The sequence below is a fragment of the Pleurodeles waltl genome, chromosome 8 (genome assembly GCF_031143425.1).
Source record: "Pleurodeles waltl isolate 20211129_DDA chromosome 8, aPleWal1.hap1.20221129, whole genome shotgun sequence".
Lineage (NCBI taxonomy): Eukaryota > Metazoa > Chordata > Amphibia > Caudata > Salamandridae > Pleurodeles > Pleurodeles waltl.
In genome coordinates this window covers 799275394-799295332 of record NC_090447.1, presented here as the reverse complement: position 1 = coordinate 799295332, position 19939 = coordinate 799275394, and the positions used below count along the sequence as shown (strand labels likewise).

Below are 19939 nucleotides of genomic sequence, written 5' to 3'. Positions count from 1 at the left end.
GTGTGAATGTCCGATTTTGTGTGTGTGTGTGTGTGTACTAATGTTCTTCCCTCCAGTGTGTGCTAGGCTGGTATACTTACGGTTGGTGTCTTGCTCGGCATCGCTGGTCCTGGAGGTCAGTGGTCAACAGGAGCATTGGGAAGACATGCAGTTTGCATGCCATGGCATCTGCGGACATGCCTGTATTCCTGGAGGTGAATCTTCCCTTTTATGAGGTTCGTTTTCGCCATGCTTTTCGTTGTGGTGAGACCGTACTGGAAATCCAGGCAGTGTGCAGCCTCGTAATAGGGTCGTGGGGAACTGCCTGACTGCCGGCCTGGAGATGTCTGCCGCGGTTGCGGCGGTCCGTCCACACTGACGGTTTGGATGGAAACCTGGCTGTGTTTTGCAGTTGCCACCCCCCTATTCGTAATGTGGCGATCTTTACCACCGGGCCTGTGACGGTGCGACCCCTACCTCCACCGGGGCGGCCCACAGACCGCCATACTCGTAATGAGGGCCTAAAATTGGCAGAAAGCTAGATCTAGGCCCAGACAGAGTGCCTTTTTGTAATGTGCTGTAAATCTGTTCCGTAGTGTTCATCCTCAACCAGTAATAGGTGGCAGCCATCTTAGGAACTGGCACTCGGTGACGAGTACTTACAAAAGAAAAAATATACATTTTTGCCTCGCTGCTTATTTTTTTTTAAAAGCCAGGCCTCAGCGCATTTGTGAAGTGGGGGTGTGTGGCCAATTTTGGCCCCAGCACATTTTGAAGGAGTAGAGGGGCACACAGCTCCCCTCACAGGCTGCTTTCTGCCCTGAGGACCCCATCCCTAAGAGCCTGGTGTATTTCTTAAGGGGAAGGCGGGCCACATAGCCCCCTTCCTGAGCCTCCAAAGGCCCCAGGGAGTCCACCACAGGGGTCTGCGAAACTAAAGTAGAGAGATATGTGGGGGTCACACTACTCCCCTCCCTGAGCCATTAATAGCCCTAGGGACCCTGTGCCTAAGGGACAGCCCATATACCTTGAAGACCACCCTGGCACATTGCGTTTTCCCTGCCTTGGTGGGAGCATTATTAGAATCTCTCGCCAAGTGGGAGCAAACACCAAGTCCGCTCCCAGCATGCAGGCACTTCAGAAATGCTTTTGCCTGCTAGGAACAGATTTTAGATCTGTTTTCCTGCCAATGTTTATGCATGTAGGAAAACACATCTAAGTATTGCACATGCCTGCAGAAAGCAGCGTTAGAAGCTGCTCCCTGTGGACAGGAGCAATACCGGCTCCCGCTGGATGCGGGGAGCTAGCTGGGGCAGCAAGGGGTCCGGTGCTCTCTCCGCGGCCCCCAGCAATGCCCAGGGCACCTAACTTTACCTGTGCCATGGCCCAGGGAATGGTTTTCCCAGGGCCTCACAGGCCTCAGGGAGGGGGGTGTTGGTGCACACCCCCTCCCTTTAGTTTAATAGTGGCCCCGGGGATCGAGTCCCCAAGACCTAACAAGGCTTGTGGAGAAGGGCTATGCGGCCCCACTCCTCTTTAAAATATATGTAGCCCTGGGGGGTGGGATGGTTGGCTGCAGGGCCTGGTTGCTCGTTTCCATGTGCAGTGCGAAGTTTCATTTACATATGGAAACTTAAATATTTTTTATGTTACAAAAAAACCTAAGAATTCAGTGAAGAAACCAAAGGTTAAAGTGACATAATCAGGTGAAATGTTCAGTAACAACACAAAGTTTTAAACCCCAAAAAACACTGAAATTCTCCAGTTATAGTTATAGTTCTCAGGTAACTATAACTCACTCCCTTGCCATGCATGGTCTCAGGTGAGGTAGCTGTCCAACAGATCTGTTTTTGCTTAAGTGAGTCTGTGGGATAGTGTTTGTAAAGCGGTCAGAGTCCTTGGCATGATTAGCACCAAGGTTCTGGAGAAGAACTGCAATGAGAGGCTGAGTGTTAACTACTGAGGATTAGTGAGTGATGGTGCAGATCTGAACATGCTCTAAGGTTAATTGATTGATTGTGCAAATATGAACATGCATGTAGGAGTAATGAGAGATTGTGGGAGTCTGAATATGCGTAGGGATTACCAAGTAATGCAGCAAATCTGTATAGTGACCTCAGTTACTTATTCAGCTTGCAGTTGTTTATCCATCCAACTGTTGACATAATCTCACATATAACCACTCACCCACCTACACAACCACATGTGCAAAATTGCAGAAGCAGTGAAGCACATTCACCTTTTAAATCAGGCTATCTTTATGTTTAGAAAGTCTTTAAACTATGCACTTATGAATAAGCTACGGTTTGCTAGCCCATGAGATGTATGAGAACAATGCGTTATAGGTTTTCAGTGCCAGAGCTGAACTTGACAGATACATTTTCTCACAAATTGTCAGGATTAAGCCAATATCTACTGAGGTATTTGCCAAATTAGAACATGGTTATTGGAAAAATAATGCATTTTAGAAGAGAGGTTCTGAGACCTTAAATATTTGTTAATTAGTCTAAATTGAGTCTGACGTGCAAGGAACTAGCAGAATGTAATTGGTCATTTTGATGAGCTGCTTTTTAGCAAACCATTTAAATGCTCATTTGGAAATGTGTATTGATATTAATGAATATATAACCATACAGACACAATCACTTCAATCAATCAGTTTATTTTAACACTAACAATGCATTTTACATTATAACACAAGCTACCTGGAAATATAACATGAGGGAAATCAAACACAAACTGTGACTACACGATCAGTGACATTTTCTTAATAATTATTTGTTGATTGCAGCTATTGGCGCTTTGGGAAAATTAACACAAGGATTAAAAGATGAATCTATGGCTTACATTTATCACTGCCAGAATCACTATTTTTGTCCGATTGGATTTGAAGCCACTCCTCTAAAGGCAGGTAAAGCATACAGGTAAGCATAGGTTAGTTATTTTTGGTACTTCATGACTGGTGTATGGTATGTTGTTGATTTTTATAGCTTAACTGTTTCATCGGCCTGTTGGTGGTGTCATGGAGAACTGTAGATGGGCAGGTGGTTCTTGGCTCCTGCTCTATGACCAATATGAGGTTGTTCCGTTGTGGATTTGTCGTATGATGCCATTCTGGGGGGTGGAAAGGAGAGCGAGCGAGTCTTTCAACTTCGTTCCTCACCTGTATGGTTTGGTAGTACTGTCTGCTGGATGGGAGTTTTCATGTGACCACTTTATAGGAAGGTGGACTTAGATATTGCTACAGTGAACTTAACCTATGTGAATATGGTGTGCATTGTAGTAACCACAATGTAGAGCTCGCGTGTTGTGACTTTTCAACAGAACTGATATATGCAAGAGTAAGTGTGTGTAGTGTGACGAGTTCAGGTCATCCTAGTTTGATGCCTTTCTTGCTCTGCATCTCCTTGGTTCTTTGTTTCCTTGTTCTCTTTCATACCACCTTCCTTCATGCCCAACATCCCTTGGATTCTCTTGTCCATTTGTCTTCCTGAGTCTGTCCCCTTCTCACTGCACAATTCCTAATATTATACATGATATTCTGCAATCCGATCTCTAAGTTCTTTATAATCAGCTACTTGTGGCACACTTATTTGCTGATTATAAACATTGTTTTTCTTTTTTCTTCTCTGTTTTTCTAACTTAGATTGACAAGCAGAAATAACTTTTTTTTTTACAGTCCAGCTAATTATAGAAGAGTTAGAATCTTTCTGCATGTTTCTATACATTCAAAGCTACTGCAGCTTTTTCTTTTAAAAAACTGACTTGTGTTGAACTAAGTCTAATATGTTTTTGCTACAAATATCTAACAAGTTTTTGATTGTGTTTACTTTAGCAGTAGAGATTTAATTTTTGTTCTTCGTGTTTAGACATATGCTCTCTTTCATGTAAAAGAGCTGCACACCACAGATTTAAGTGATTCTTGGAAAAGGTGATGGTGTGACCATGTATTTAATGGGATAAAGTACCCCCCTGCCGTACATGATAAGAATATTACAGGTAACTTCGGAGTTCCATAACCTTATAAAAGAAGTCTGTGTTCAGTCTTGTTCCTCTATATGTTTATGGAACTCCTTGGTGATTTTCAGTATCCTTATAATGTGCGGAAGGGGGTGCTTTATCCTTACTCTTACTCCCTGTGCACTCTTCACACTAGGTCTTTTCTTCCTCTTGACCCCTTCTGTCTCCTCTGACTACCTTTTATTATGTCTTCCTCTCCTCTCTGACTCCCCAATAGGGCTTCCTCTCCCTATTGCCTCTCTGTCGATTAATCCCAGTCCCCTCCCCATTACCTTTCTGTTCCTTTACCTGTCTCTAATTTCACATATGTCTTGCTCCTTCGTCCACCTTTCTTTACTTTTCTTGAAGCTTCCCTTGTCATCTGTCCTTGTGTCTTCCTGAGATTACTCATTTTTATTCCTTTACCCAGCGTGCTGGTTTTCACTCATCACAATGTCCCTACATCTTTCTCACAGAATGTTTCCTTGTTCTTGTATTCAGTTGTGTTATGTTTCTTTGTATTTGTACGATATACTCTGGTGTTGCAATCGCCAAAGAGTAGACAGAGCTTTGTGAATATGTGTGTTTCTGCATTTGTGAAGGTTATCGTGTAGAGCATAGAGACTACCCAGCAGAATATTCTTTCCTGTTGTCTGAATTTGGCCATGTCGCCGAGTGCCAGTTTGTGTTCTTCCCTTGTATTCATGGAATACAGAGCATTGTGTTTGTATGTTTCTCTCTGGCTCTGTCATTTAGTTTCATATTGTTAGTGTGTATCTGTATCTTTGTGTGCTGTTCCCTGACGTAGTAGCCAATTGCTTCTGATCTCTGTGTAGATTTCCATTGAACCTTTGAATGTTTTGCTCTTTCCATGTAAATTTACTGTCTGTCCAAATTAGTATAATGTTAAATTTTCTTTGGCGTAGTCCACAGCTGATAGAGTACAGTTGTGCTACACATTTTTGTGCATGTCATTTGACCTCATTTTTTGTGTTTTGTTTCTTTCATCTTGTCAATTTGGTACTTCTGAGGCTAATGTCTATGTTTTGCCAAAAAACACATTTTCATGGATAGCAGATGTTAATTGCTGGAATAATGTACTATTTTCAGGATCCAAATCCATCAGAAGGGATGCAACAGGCAAACAGTAGGCAGAGTCTTGCATTAGGACATGGATCACCTCAGGATTCCTGTGGCCCTCTGTTCCCCCCGACCCCCCACCCACTGTGGAACAATATGTGCCTTCCTAAACTGAAAAGCAGCCAGGACTTTGCAAGCTACTCCAACTAATAGGTTTGACTGTAACCAATCAGAATGGTCTAAACTCATGAACAGATTCTGATTGATTTAAAGGTGGCTCTACAAAGTTTGTGAAATATCTTAGTATTTCAGATGATCTGAGTGACTGCCCCTTAACCAATGTTAAATGGTCTCCGTGTTCCAAGAATTCTGATTTGTCTACCAGGCATCTATTCTTAGCAGCTCGGCAGACTGCACCCTCCTGAATTGGTTAGGGAGATACAGGAGTATGAGTGAAAACAACAAGTTTAGTAGTTTTTATACCGGCAAAAATGTTTTTTTAACCCTTTGAGTGGCCTTATGAATATATATATATATATATATATATATATATATATATATATATATATATATATTCGTAACCAAGTCCCGGAATGCAGGTGCTCCACACAGCGGTCCTGGATGGGTTCCGAGAGACCCTAATATAACCTAAAACACTCCTTCCAATATCAGGAGAACCAGGACACCTCCAATATGAAAATTCAGTTTATTTCAGCACAAAATTCAACCATGAGTAAGGCTGTTGCCGAAACACGTTGGATTTTGTGCTGAAATAAACTGAATTTTCATATTGGAGGTGTCCTGGTTCTCCTGATATTGGAAGGAGTGTTTTAGGTTATATATATATATATGTTCGATGGCATGTGTAGCTGCAGATACACATGCTTTGCACATCCCGCCATCTAGTGTTGGGCTCGGAGTGTTACAAGTTGTTTTTCTTCGAAGAAGTCTTTTCGAGTCACGAGATCGAGGGACTCCTCCCCTTTCGGCTCCATTGTGCATGGGTGTCGATTCCATCTTAGATTGTTTTTTTTCCGCCATCGGGTTCGGACGTGTTCCTTTTCGCTCCGTGTTTCGGTTCGGAAAGATAGTTAGAATCTCTGAAAATTCGGCGGTATTGTTTGCGTTCGGGTTAGTTACAACAGATCGACACCGACTTTTGAAGAGCTCCGGTGGCCCTTTGTTTTTTTTTTAGATCCCCCGTCGGGGCCTGGTCGGCCCAACCACGTGTCTCTTCAAGGCTGATGGAACGGACCCCATTCCGCTTCTGCCCCAAATGTCACAACAAGTATTCTTATACAGATCAGCACCTGGTCTGTAACTTGTGTTTGTCTCCAGAACACAGAGAAGATACTTGTGAAGCCTGCCAGGCGTTTCGGTCGAGGAAGACACTAAGAGACCGAAGAGCAAGAAGACTGCAAATGACGTCGGCGCCGACAGGACAAAGACACTTGGAGGAGGAAGAAGAAACCTTCTCCATCCAGGAGTCGGACTCGGAAGAGCTCAATCCTGAAGAGACGCCTAAAACCGTGAGTAAGACGTTGACACACAAAACTCACGAGCAGACCACAAAAGCCCAGGGGACGCCACCGCCAGCAGGCCATGGCTTAACCTGAAAAATAGGTGACCGACCATCAGCACTGAAAAAGGACACGCATGTGTCGAAGTCATCCGACACCGGTCGAGATATCGGTACACAGCAAACTCGAGCCCGAGACAGCGGGTCCGAGCAAGTTCGACACCGAGAGGGCGGCACCGAAACAAGTCGGCACCGAGAGACCGGGACGCCGAAAATAAAGAAGGAGCCAAAAAAGGCTACCGAAAAGGTTTCCATTCCGAAACATCCAGCCTCGGAACCAAAATCAGCTTTCCTACACAGAGGAACAGAGACTGTCCTCCCAAATGCAAGGACATAAGTTCGGGCAAGAACTACAGTCAATGGAGCCAGACTACACTCAGAGAAGGCTCCACATCCAAAAGGACATAGGGAAGAAAAGTACTCTTCCCCCAATTAGGATGAAAAGAAGACTTGCCTTTCAAGAAAAGGACAAGCAGCCACAGGCAAAGGTGGCAAGACAAACAACACCGCCACCATCAACGCACACATCACCGGTAGCCACTCCACCACTGATGCAATCCCCAACTCATACTGCAATGAGTCAGGATGATCCAGACGCATGGGATCTTTATGATGCACCAGTGTCAGATAACAGCCCAGACTGTTACCCAGCGAGGCCGTCGCCACCTGAGGACAGTACAGCCTATACACAGGTGGTGTCAAGAGCAGATGCATTTCATAACGTGACCTTGCATGCAGAACCTATTGAGGATGACTTTTTGTTTAATACACTATCCTCCACTCATAGCCAATACCAAAGCTTACCTATGCTACCCGGAATGCTAAAACACTCCAAACAGGTGTTTCAGGAGCCTGTGAAGGGCAGGACCATAACTCCAAGAGTGGAAAAAAAGTACAAGCCACCGCCAACAGACCCTGTATATATCACGCAGCAATTAACACCAGATTCTGTGGTAGTAGGGGCAGCTCGCAAGAGAGCAAACTCTCACACCTCAGGAGACGCACCACCTCCAGACAAGGAGAGTCGCAAGTTCGACGCTGCGGGTAAAAGGGTTGCAGCACAAGCTGTCAACCAATGGCGTATTGCCAACTCACAGGCACTGCTGGCAAGATATGATAGGGCTCATTGGGACGAAATGCAACATTTCATTGAACACTTACATAAGGAGTTTCAGAATAGGGCACAACAAGTGGTGGAGGAAGGACAAAGTATCTCAAATAATCAGATACGGTCAGCAATGGATGCAGCTGATACAGCTGCTAGGACAGTAAATACAGCAGTAACCATAAGGAGACACGCATGGTTGCGTACGTCAGGATTCAAGCCGGAAATACAACAAGCCGTGCTGAATATGCCTTTTAACGGACAGCAGTTGTTTGGGCCGGAGGTGGACACTGCTATCGAAAAACTTAAAAAAGACACTGATACGGCCAAAGCCATGGGCGCACTCTACTCCCCACAGAGCAGAGGCACATTTCGCAAAACACAGTTTAGAGGGGGGTTTCAAGGACAAACTACAGAACCCACAACCTCACAAACAAGGCCCACTTATCAGAGCCAATATCAGCGGGGAAGTTTTCGGGGACAATATAGAGGGGGACAATTCTAAAAGAGTAGAGGGAAGTTCCAAAGTCCCAAAACTCCTCAAAACAAGCAGTGAATTCCACGTCACAAATCCCCAACACCTAACACCTGTGGGGGGGAGACTAACCAAGTTTTACAAACATTGGGAGGAAATAACAACAGACACTTGGGTCCTAGCAATTATCCAGCATGGTTATTGCATAGAATTTCTCAAATTCCCTCCAAACGTCCCACCGAAAACACACAATATGTCAAAACAACACATGGATCTTCTAGGACTAGAGGTCCAAGCGTTGCTACAAAAAGGAGTAATAGAATTAGTACCAATTCAACAGAAAGGAACAGGAGTTTACTCTCTGTACTTTCTCATACCCAAAAAGGACAAGACTCTAAGACCTATATTAGATCTCAGAACATTAAATACCTACATCAGATCAGATCACTTTCACATGGTGACATTACAGGACGTAATCCCACTGCTCAAACAACAAGACTACATCACAACACTAGACCTAAAGGATGCATATTTCCATATACCGATACATCCTTCACACAGAAAGTATTTAAGGTTTGTATTCCAAGGGGTACATTACCAATTCAAGGTGTTGCCATTCGGAATAACAACTGCGCCAAGAGTTTTTACAAAATGCCTCGCTGTGGTAGCTGCACATATCAGAAGGCAGCAAATACATGTGTTCCCGTACCTAGACCATTGGTTAATCAAAACCAACATGCTAGAACGGTGTTCGCAACACACAAAGTACGTCATAGAAACCCTCCACAAACTAGGTTTCTCAATCAACTACGCAAAGTCACACCTTCAGCCGTGTCAGACACAGCAATACTTAGGGGCGACAATCAACACAGCAAAAGGGATTGCCACTCCAAGTCCACAAAGAATACAAGCATTTCACAATGTAATACAGGCCATGTAACCAAGACAACAAATACAAGTCAAAATGGTGATGAAACTCCTAGGCATGATGTCCTCATGCATAGCCATTGTGCCAAACGCAAGGTTGCACATGCGGCCCTTACAACAGTGCCTACCATCACATGGTCACAAGCACAGGGTCAACTTCTAGATCTAGTGTTGATAGACCGCCAAACATACACCTCGCTTCAATGGTGGAACAATATAAATTCAAACCAAGGGCGGCCTTTCCAAGATCCAGTGCCTCAATATGTAATAACAACAGATGCCTCCATGATAGGGTGGGGAGCACACCTCAATCAACACAGCATCCAGGGACAATGGGACACTCAGCAAAAACAGTTTCACATAAATCACTTAGAACTACTGGCAGTATTTCTAGCGTTAAAGGCATTTCAACCCATAATAAGCCACAAACACATTCTTGTCAAGACAGACAACATGACAACGATGTATTACCTAAACAAACAAGGAGGGACACACTCTACACAGTTGTGTCTCCTGGCACAGAGAATATGACATTGGGCGATACACAACCACATTCGCCTAATAGCACAGTTTATTCCAGGGATTCAGAATCAGTTAGCAGACAATCTCTCTCGGGATCACCAACAGATCCACGAATGGGAGATTCATCCTCAAATACTAAACACTTACTTCCAAAGTTGGGGAACACCACAAATAGACCTATTTGCAACAAAAGAAAACGCAAAATGCCAAAACTTCGCATCCAGGTACCCACAAGATCAGTCTCAGGGCAATGCGTTATGGATGAGTTGGTCAGGGATATTTGCATATGCTTTTCCCCCTCTCCCACTCCTTCCATATCTAGTAAACAAGTTGAGTCCAAACAAACTCTTGGTTCACAACACTACTAGACCTCTCAGTAGTGCCTCATGTCAAACTACCAAACCGACCAGATCTGTTAACTCAACACAAACAACAGATCAGACACCCAAATCCAGCATCGCTAAATCTAGCAATTTGGCTCCCGAAGTCTTAGAGTTCGGACACTTAGACCTTACACAGGAATGTATGGAAGTCATAAAACAAGCTAGGAAACAAACCACTAGACATTGCTATGCAATAAGTGGAAAAGATTTGTTTATTATTGCCATAATAATCAAATTCAACCCTTACACACGTCTGCCAAAGACATCGTAAGCTACTTACTACATTTGCAAAAGTCAAAGCTAGCTTTTTCATCCATTAAAATACATCTCACCGCAATTTTCAGCTTATCTGCAAATTACGCACTCAACTTCACTCTTTAGGATCCCAGTCATAAAGGCTTTAATGGAAGCCTAAAAAGAATTATCCCACCAAGAACACCACCAGTTCCTTCGTGGAACCTCAACATTGTCTTAACACGGCTCATGGGTCCACCGTTTGAACCCATGCAGTCATGTGAGATACAATATTTAACATGGAAAGTAGCATTTCTAATTGCCATCACATCTCTAAGAAGAGTAAGTGAAATACAGGCATTTACCATACAAGAACCCTTTATTCAGATGCACAAGCATAAGGTAGTTTTACGAACAAATCCTAAGTTCTTACCAAAAGTCATATCACCATTCCACTTAAATCAAACAGTAGACCTACCAGTGTTCTTTCCAGAACCAGATTCTGTAGCTGAAAGAGCACTACATACATTAGACATCAAAAGAGCATTAATGTACTACATTAACAGAACAAAACAAATTCGAAAAACAAAACAACTGTTCATTGCTTTCCAAAAACCTCATACAGGGAATCCAATATCCAAACAAGGCATTGCCAGATGGATAGTTAAATGCATTCAAACCTGTTATCTCAAAGCAAAAAGAGAACTGCCTATAACACCAAAGGCACACTCAACTAGAAAGAAAGGTGCTACCATGGCCTTTCTAGGAAACATTCCAATGACTGAAATATGTAAGGCAGCCACATGGTCTACACCTCATACGTTTACTAAGCATTACTGAGTGGATGTGTTAACAACACAACAAGCCACAGTAGGACAAGCAGTACTACGAACTTTATTTCAAACAACTTCAACTCCTACAGGCTGAGCCACCGCTTTTGGGGCGATAACTGCTTACTAGTCTATGCAAAGCATGTGTATCTGCAGCTACACATGCCATCGAACGGAAAATGTCACTTACCCAGTGTACATCTGTTCGTGGCATGAGACGCTGCAGATTCACATGCGCCCGCCCGCCTCCCCGGGAGCCTGTAGCCGTTTGAAGTTGAACATTTGTAAATTTGTAAATATATTGCTTTAAACCACATTATGTACATACATATTTGCACCATTGCATGGGCACTATTACTATAATACACAACTCCTACCTTACCCTCTGCGGGGAAAACAATCTAAGATGGAATCGACGTCCATGCGCAATGGAGCCGAAAGGGGAGGAGTCCCTCGATCTCGTGACTCGAAAAGACTTCTTCAAAGAAAAACAACTTGTAACACTCCGAGCCCAACACTAGTTGGCGGGATGTGCAAAGCATGTGAATCTGCAGCGTCTCATGCCACGAACAGATGTACACTGGGTAAGTGACATTTTCCATATCACTTAGAGGCAGTCGCCACTAGGTAGTTATAGTTAGGACCATATTTCCATAGAAAAAGTTTTTTTTGACTTGCCTTTATCTTTGGCACCGTTGGACGAATCTACACAAAACTTTCCAAAAAAAGTGGCCCTGTGATTCTTGTTGCGCACAGAAAGTTTCGGGGTGATCTATCAAGCGAGGGCCGAGGAAAAAAAAGGGGGGGGTCAAAAAAGTTGTATTTCCCATGTTAATTCCCATAGGAGTTTCAGATACAACTATAGACTGAACCACTGGACGTCATTACACGAAATTTGGCAGAAAGCTTGCTTTCAATGCGCAGATTACGCTTTTGCTTATTTGGTGTAAATCCGTTCAGTGGTTTTTAAGACATTAAAGGGAAAAAATGTTGTATGTCTAGGGACACGGATCCTTCGCGATGATTCACAAAAAAAGACAAGCTCATGCAGGGTAATGCACATCTCTGATTAGCTGCCAATACTTCAAACCAAAAAGTGTTGGCAGCCATTTTGGGACTCGGCTTGAGCGGAGCCCCATAAAAAAAGTGTAAAAAAATAAAATAAAAGGGAGGTCGGGTATTTTTTGTTTTAGGGGCGGGTTGGACTTTTAGTTTTAGGGGCGGAGGTCGGGTATTTTTAGTCTTTGGGGCGGGGGTGGGGGGTTGGGGTATTTTTAGTTTTAGGGGTGGGGGGTCGGGCGGTTTAGGTTTGGGGGAGGGGTATTTTTCGTTTTAGGGGCAGGGTTGGGGGTCGGGTATTTTTAGTATTTGGGGGTGGGGGGTCGGGGTGGTTTAGGTTTTTAGGGGTAGGGTGGGGATTGGGGTGGTTTAGGTTTTAGGGGTGGGGTGTTGGGTTGGTTTTAGGTTTTAGGGGCGGGGTGAGGGGTTGCGGTAATTTTAGGGGTGGGGGTTGGGGTGGTTTTAAGTTTTAGGGGTGGGTTGGGGGGTCGGGTATTTTTAGGTTGCGGGTTGGGGGGTTTTAAGGGGGGTGGGGGGCTCAGGTAGTTTTAGGGGCGGGGTGTTAGGGTGGTTTTAGATTTTAGGGTGGGGTAGTTTAGGTTTTAGGGATGGGGTGGGGATGGGGGTTGGGGTGGTTTTAGGCTTTAGGAGTGGGTTGGGGGGTCGGGTAATTTTAGGGGCGTGGTGGGGGTGGGGGGTTAGGTGTTAAGGGTGGGGTGGGGGGTTCGGGGTAGTTTTAGGGGCGAGATGGTTTTAGGTTTAAGGGGTGGGAGTTGGGGTACTTTAGGTTTCAGGGATGGGGTGAGGGTTGGGGTTGTTTTAGGGGCAGAGTGGGGGCCGTGGTAATTTTAGGGATGAGGTGGGGGGTTGGGTTGGCTAGTTTTAGGGGCAAGGGTGGGGGGTTGGCGTGGTTTTAGGGGAGGGGTGGGGGAAGGTCACGGTAATTTTTAGGGGTTGGGGGGGGCCAGGAGGGACGCATGCTGGAACCATGCATGCCTATCACTAATGCCTTTACCAGGAATGCCTTTACAACGAAAAATCGTTGTTAAGGCATTCGTGGTAAAGGCATTAGTGGTAACAACGCGGTCGTTGTTCCGACCTTGTTGTTCAGGCATGCGTTGTTCCGACATACATTCATATAGATATATATATATCTCCCAGAAACCCTCATGACATGTATATGCGTTACATTTTATTTAGCTCTCCCAAGCCTGGGGCCCCTTTTAGGGTTGAGCCTGCACGTGCATGTCTCTCGCTTGCAAGACAGTATCGTATACAGAAAAGGGCTTGAAGCTCACCAATTCTTACCATTTGTTATCTTCACAACACTTCTGTACAGGCTTCTGAAATGGCCAGTGCATAGGAAACATCTTTTCCGGTCAGTTCTGTGGATCCGAGACCAAGCACAGATTGATTAAGATAAATCTGTGCCCATCTGCTGCTTCCTCTTTATCAAAAAAGTCCCTCTCCTCTAAATTTTTACAAACAATCACCTTCAACAAATAAGAACAATTGAGGAAAAAAATATAACAATTTTATTGCAAATCACATGAATACTAATTGAAAAAAACTTTAGAAAAAATGTGGTTGACACACAGCCATAAAGACAATACGTTACTGATAACCATCACAACACTGACTCCAGACTTCCTCACAACAGGACAACAAATAAATAACAAACATATACATATATCAACGAAAAAAAACACATGTACATCAATAAATTGCAAAATAACTACTATTTATCCAAACTCTGTTCGACCTATGCAACAAAGTAATTTTCAGTCATTTTATACATTCCTTTACTTTCTCTACTGTGATATAATTGCACATGGTATTTTCACAGTTCATTGACCATGTACCAATGTTCGACTTGTGAGAGTTGTTATGTTCCAGTGTTATTCACACATATATTACTTTTGCCACATTTGATGTTCAACTTTTTCACTGATGTTCAACTTTTTCACAAATGTTCCAACCTTCACTTCTTCAAATGCCAATTCAACTGTGGTGGAAATTTGCTCAGCCAGCCTTAGTATCGAATCGTAAAATTTCTAGGCCAGCCAAACTAATAATTGCCAATGCGCGTTTCGATGGTATCCGTAATAATTTGATCCTTTACGCCACCTTCTTCAGGGCCAAAATTAAGATACATCAACAAACTGGAAGTACCTCTGCATAAAAAGTAAAACATGTTTATATTTAGTTCTATCAAGTTGTCTTTCATGTCTTAGCAATATTTACATTTAATTTGTACCACAAAAGTGGTTACAGCTGTGATGTAATAGCTACACATAGAAGATCTAAAAATACATAAACATTACCACCTAGCCCACATAAAAAAAGGATAAGAAAGAACCTCACCTATGGGTGAACTGAACAGCAAGCATCCAGGCACTGTTTGGATTATATCTTCTCAGACTAAGAAAACAGACATGTTGCTGATTTGTGCTGTATACCTACTACGTTGTGGAAGAAACTGGTGTGAAATATGTGGGAGATCCAACCAAGTGACAGAATGCAGAAAAGTTAACACAGTTGTAAATTCAGTTAGAGATAATTTGTGTAGCCTACTCATCAATACCCTAAAGAAACAAATAGTTGAAATAAAAAATAGGAGGAAAAAGAGAAACGGTTGATTTTGACCTGCAACTTTTTGCACAGAAGGCAGATACATACAAATCTTTCTTTCCATTATGTCTTATCAGATTCCTCGTTTTGTAGACCTGTATAGCATTTGTACTTTGTTCAAAAACCTGCAATAACCAGAGACCGTAATTACGCCTAGGTTTGCAGTGTTCTTCCATTGTGTACGTAAAATGTCACTTGTTAATGAAAACCCAATGAAAGGATATTGGGGATGGATGAAAAGCTATGTATTCTAGAAATGTATCCAAGATTCATAGTTTAGGGGTGGGGATATTTGCCCTACTCCAAAGTCTGATTTATCTATAGTGCAAGTGTGGACACTTACCTACAATAGGAAGCCAAAACTGTAGAGAAAACCGGTAAATTATAGCAAATGTCTTACTTGGGCCCAAATACTGCAGCCCCCCCAAGGAACCTCCGCTCATCAAATATATTTCCTGTTGTCCATTGTTTGGATCCCTGCTCAGATCCATTGAAGCTCACACATCTGATACTCCCATACTACGAAGACTCAGGGAAACAAAGACATGGGTCAAGTGAGCTGTTAGCAAAGATACTTACCTGCACAAGGGATATGTGATAATGACCCTGTTTTGGGAAAAACAATGCTAAAACTCTCGCAAATGTCATGTTTAGTGTAGTCTACTGGCCTTCCAGTGAGGTCTAGGGAATTCATGTATCCATCAGTAAAAACCTTAGGATGAGTAGATGTTGAAAATATATTGTTGTGATAGGTTTCCATTCAGCCCTCGGTTGATGTTGATAAACCAAAGATATATAACCTAAGCTAGCATTTTGCTTTCATTTGCTTTACACATTTCCCATATGCAGTCTACTATGTTTACCTCTTGTGGATACTCCAAAACTACAGCAAACCCACCATTGTCTTTTACCCCCATGTTCTGGAAACCCAGGAAAACACAGGTATGAGTCAAGTGTTGGCAGGAATATTTAGCTGCGCAAGAGAGGCTGGAGGGAATTACAGTGGTTTGGAAACATTTGACAGATGTCATGTTCTTCACATTTGCCAGGTCAGTAGATCATGACGAGAGGTCTGGCTTGTATCACTAAATTCTGTAGGTGGAACAGAATTAGAAAATATGTAGTTGCTATACTTTTCATAAAGTTCTGAAATATAGATGTTATCAAATGAACAGTGCACTATAAACAGTGATTCCCCCACAATTTGTTGATCTGCACTTGCACTACTTAACTGGTATATCTGGTGGTGGCACACTCCATAGGCTTTCAGGACAACATTTCCTTCATGTGGTCACCCCACCTTCCCTTCACGAGGGACACCTAGTCGTGAGTGGGCTTCTAACAACTTTATTCCCAGGTGCAAACAATGCCGCCTACAAGAGTCTTCGACCTCTGACGTTACCTTTTTTGTAGCTTCTCTTTGTTCTACAACATTCTGGGGTGCTTTGTGTTGCCCGTTTTGGCTCCTCTGCCCCTCTCTGAGGTCCAGGAATGAGGTGTTGCGTGACCCTTAGAAGCAAATCAGACAGAAGGAGAAACTTAAATAATAAAAACAATGGCCTTTCAGAAACTCTGTCTACTGTGCCGTCACCACACCTGTGCATTCAGTGGTATCTCTGAACTTATCAATGTTCTCCTCTTCCTGAATGACCCTACTGTGTTGACCTCATCCCAGCCCACCACCTCCTTAAGGAAAATACAGAAACAACTGTCACTTGCCTGTGTCCACGGCCCTCCAGAGTCACTGTGAATGGAGCCACAGCATCCATCTCCTCACTGGGACTGCTGGACTTTGACACAGCACTGTTGCAGCATTCTTCCTCATGTTCTCCACGTTCAGTCTCTCTCCTCGCTAGCCTCTCCTCCTTCTCACACTCGTCTGTGGCGTCACCTGCCCTGTTCTGTTTGTGGTCCTTTAGGGCCTCGATTTCCGTCTACTGTCTTCTCTCCATCTATGTCCTTGTGATGTCCCCAGCCACACCTGGAACTGACGCCTCTAGGTCAATGTGCCCAAAGCAGACTCCTCCAGTTTTCTTCTCTGGCTGTCAGATTCTTTCTAACAGCAGTGTGTTTTGGAAACCGAGGCGTTAGCCTCATTACTTCATTTACATTTTGGACTTGTTAAATCGCGGTTTTGTTTGCTTTTTGATCTGTGACTAGTCACAGTTGAAGTTAGTTTACGTGGTAGTCTCTGTGATGGGCCGCGGATAGCAGTCAAAAGGGTTTGCAGAAATGTCAGCAAGTTTCTTGATCAGTGGGTTTTATTTTTGATCCAACCCTTTGTAGAATTTCACGTTGAGTTTGCGGAGATCGTCGTCCAACATCTCAACACCCAAATCTACGTGGAGGTCTGCTGCTCTTGCAAAGCAAGGAACACCTGTAGCTATCATGAGGCCTTGTTCTGTAGTGTCTGCAGAGGCTTCCAATACTCCGGCTTGCATCCGCTCCATACTGGTGAAGCATATGTCATTGAAGGTCGAATAATTGTTTTTATTGCATGTACTTTTCTCCGCATGGCCATTGATTTCGTTCTCAGAAGCGGGAAAAATACAGCCAGTTTGATTGTTGCTTTCTGGCATGTCTTCTCAATGTGGTTTCTCCGGCTTAGTTTTGAGTCTAGTGTGACCCTAGGTATGAGCTTCTGCTTTCCTACTTTATCGCCTCTCCATTGAGGCAGATCTGTGGATGATTTTTGATCTGCTTTCTGGTAAACAATGTTGCTGTGGTTTTGCTTGTGTTGAGGTTTATCAGCCTGTCGCTGTACCTTCCAGAGATTTTGCTGAGCGAAGCTTCAAGGTTCTTTGCCGCTTCCTTTTCGCTGAAAGATTGGGAGATCGGCGTATAGAGCGAGGTCTGTTTTCTTTAAGTCCTTGGGAATATCATTTGTAAATATGCAGTCTCCAGGGCCACCACACTCTTTTGTAAGGTTGAGAATCAGCAGCCCCATGACGTGTGCTTGGACCATTGGTATCGTACTGTTCTCTGCTTCTGGATCCATGATGGCGGCCATCTTTGAGTTCTCGGTCACGGGAAGCGCTTGATTACGCTTTATTAGCATTCCAGGATTTAGGTTGGGCTGTTTATCAAATGCAACACAATATTGAGCAAATTTCATAAAAATGAAAACATCTCCATATTTTTCCTTCCGTGTTTGACCTGCAATGAGAGATTGATGCGGGATGCTAAAAGAAGCATCTTTCATAGTTCTGGATCAGCCTATTTCCAGTTAAAGCAACCCTCAGTTGCTGGCAGATTTGCTCAGCGAAATAATTGTTTGTTACTTGTAGCCTGGTATGATCTGCAGGCAAGGCCAACACATGCATATGTCGTTCTGAGGTTGAGGAATTGAGAATAGCATTAAATTTGATTACAGTAATACCTTACCTTTTATTTACAGCACTTGAAACTGCAAAAATGGGAATGAATCATTACATACATGCACATCACATTATTATAATTTAATCACAGAATAGTTGATACTCTAAGGATTCCAACTGCATTGAAGATTTTAATTTTGGAACACAAGTGCCAAGAACAGTGGAGCTTTGCTCTGTCTTTACAACTAAAAGCCTATTCAGTTCTGCAGTCTTTTGCTTCTGGGTGCAGAAAATTTACTGGGATGCTGGAGAAATACACATTTGTTATAGCATTATGTGTTAGCTTCATGATCCATGGTGACCCTATATCTTAATGGTATAACTAAAAGTGTCTAATTTCTTAGTCATCAAAACTTAAATGATGTAAGAAAGTTTAGGTTCCACCTTACATACAGTATTTTGTTGAACAGAGGAATTTTTAATATATACATGTCTCCGTGCTAGAAACACCCACTCAAGACTACATAATGGAAAGGTAGTCACTTAAACCATTGATATTCCCAATGTTCATTCTCTACAATCAGGAAAATTTTAAATAATTCTTCTCTAGTAGAGATTTATATCTATACATACTTTTTAAAACGCCCCCTAACATGGTTCTCTGGTATTCATGGTAGTGTAATTAGGAAATTTGTAGATTTTTTGTTTACATTTGCCTTACTTGTGCTGTTACAATGCACGTGCCCTGTTAATTTGACTTGGATTTTGAGGCAGTTTGAAAAGCTTTTGTATTATTTCTTTAAAGTTTTATGGTGTTATCAGTCTTCATTTATCGAAAAATATTTTATGTAATTACTTCTATACTGCTTCACTGTCTCAGATTTCTTGTGTTATTTATCATATATTCTTTTTGCAACTTTGAAAAGCCAATTATTTCCACGGACTGCTAAATGGTTAACATAAATAATAAAAACTACAATGCAGAGATGCACACCATATTCTAGATATAAGATTTAGTACTTAGCATTGCTTATAAAAGAAACATGTTAGGTTTGCCTAAGATTCAATACACCTACTGTAAAAACAGTCTGTAAAATTAGATCATCAAAATGAAACCAAGGCAGTCAGCATAGGCCTACATTTATACAATGTCAGGACAAACATTCACCACAGGTAGTAGAACATCGGGACAAATTTCCAAGAGGAAATGCTAACTGGGTGATTAAATGGCATACAAACATGTACTGAATCCCGAGTGCTGGTCAGAAAGATTGGTGAATGAGTCTGACAGCTTATATGAATTCTCAAAGAACACTCTGGATTGCCTTTCGATTGACCATATAGTACAAACATATCAAGTTGCTTTTGGCTATAAAACTAGAATCACATTTTGAGCACTATTGGAAATCCTAGTAAGAAGTAGTGTTTTGTCTTAACAGAGATGTGAAAGGCACGCCGAGGCATTAGATGTTCTGATTATTTTGTCAAGCTACCATGGAAATGTACATTTATGGAGGTCTCTTGACACCTTTTATGGACAAGCTAAGGAATCCCACAAACATTAAGATCCATTTTAAAAAAGTTAATTCATTTTGGAACAATTTAAATTACTTTGTTATTGTTCTGTAAGGTAATGATTTGTTCTCCTTATTATGTACATTGTATGATTTGTTTTTATTAAATTGCAAAGCAAGTTATAAAAAGGAGAGAATTAAGGTAGATGATAGCCACCTTTACAAAGAAATGAGCTTGCGGTGTATAGAATACGTTATTTCTAAAACAGGACAGAAACCTACCAAATGCAGCTTGTTAATTAATG

The 19939-nt window shown here is 42.6% G+C and overlaps 1 protein-coding gene across 1 annotated transcript in view; it reads left to right on the top strand.

Moving 5' to 3' along the window:
- The window catches only part of BIVM (basic, immunoglobulin-like variable motif containing), a 183578-nt gene that overhangs the window by 64195 nt on the left and 99444 nt on the right, over positions 1-19939 (top strand). The window contains exon 7 of the mRNA XM_069205052.1: positions 2771-2903. Within this exon, the coding sequence (XP_069061153.1) occupies positions 2771-2903 (133 nt within the window). The remainder of the gene's footprint in view (positions 1-2770; positions 2904-19939) is intronic.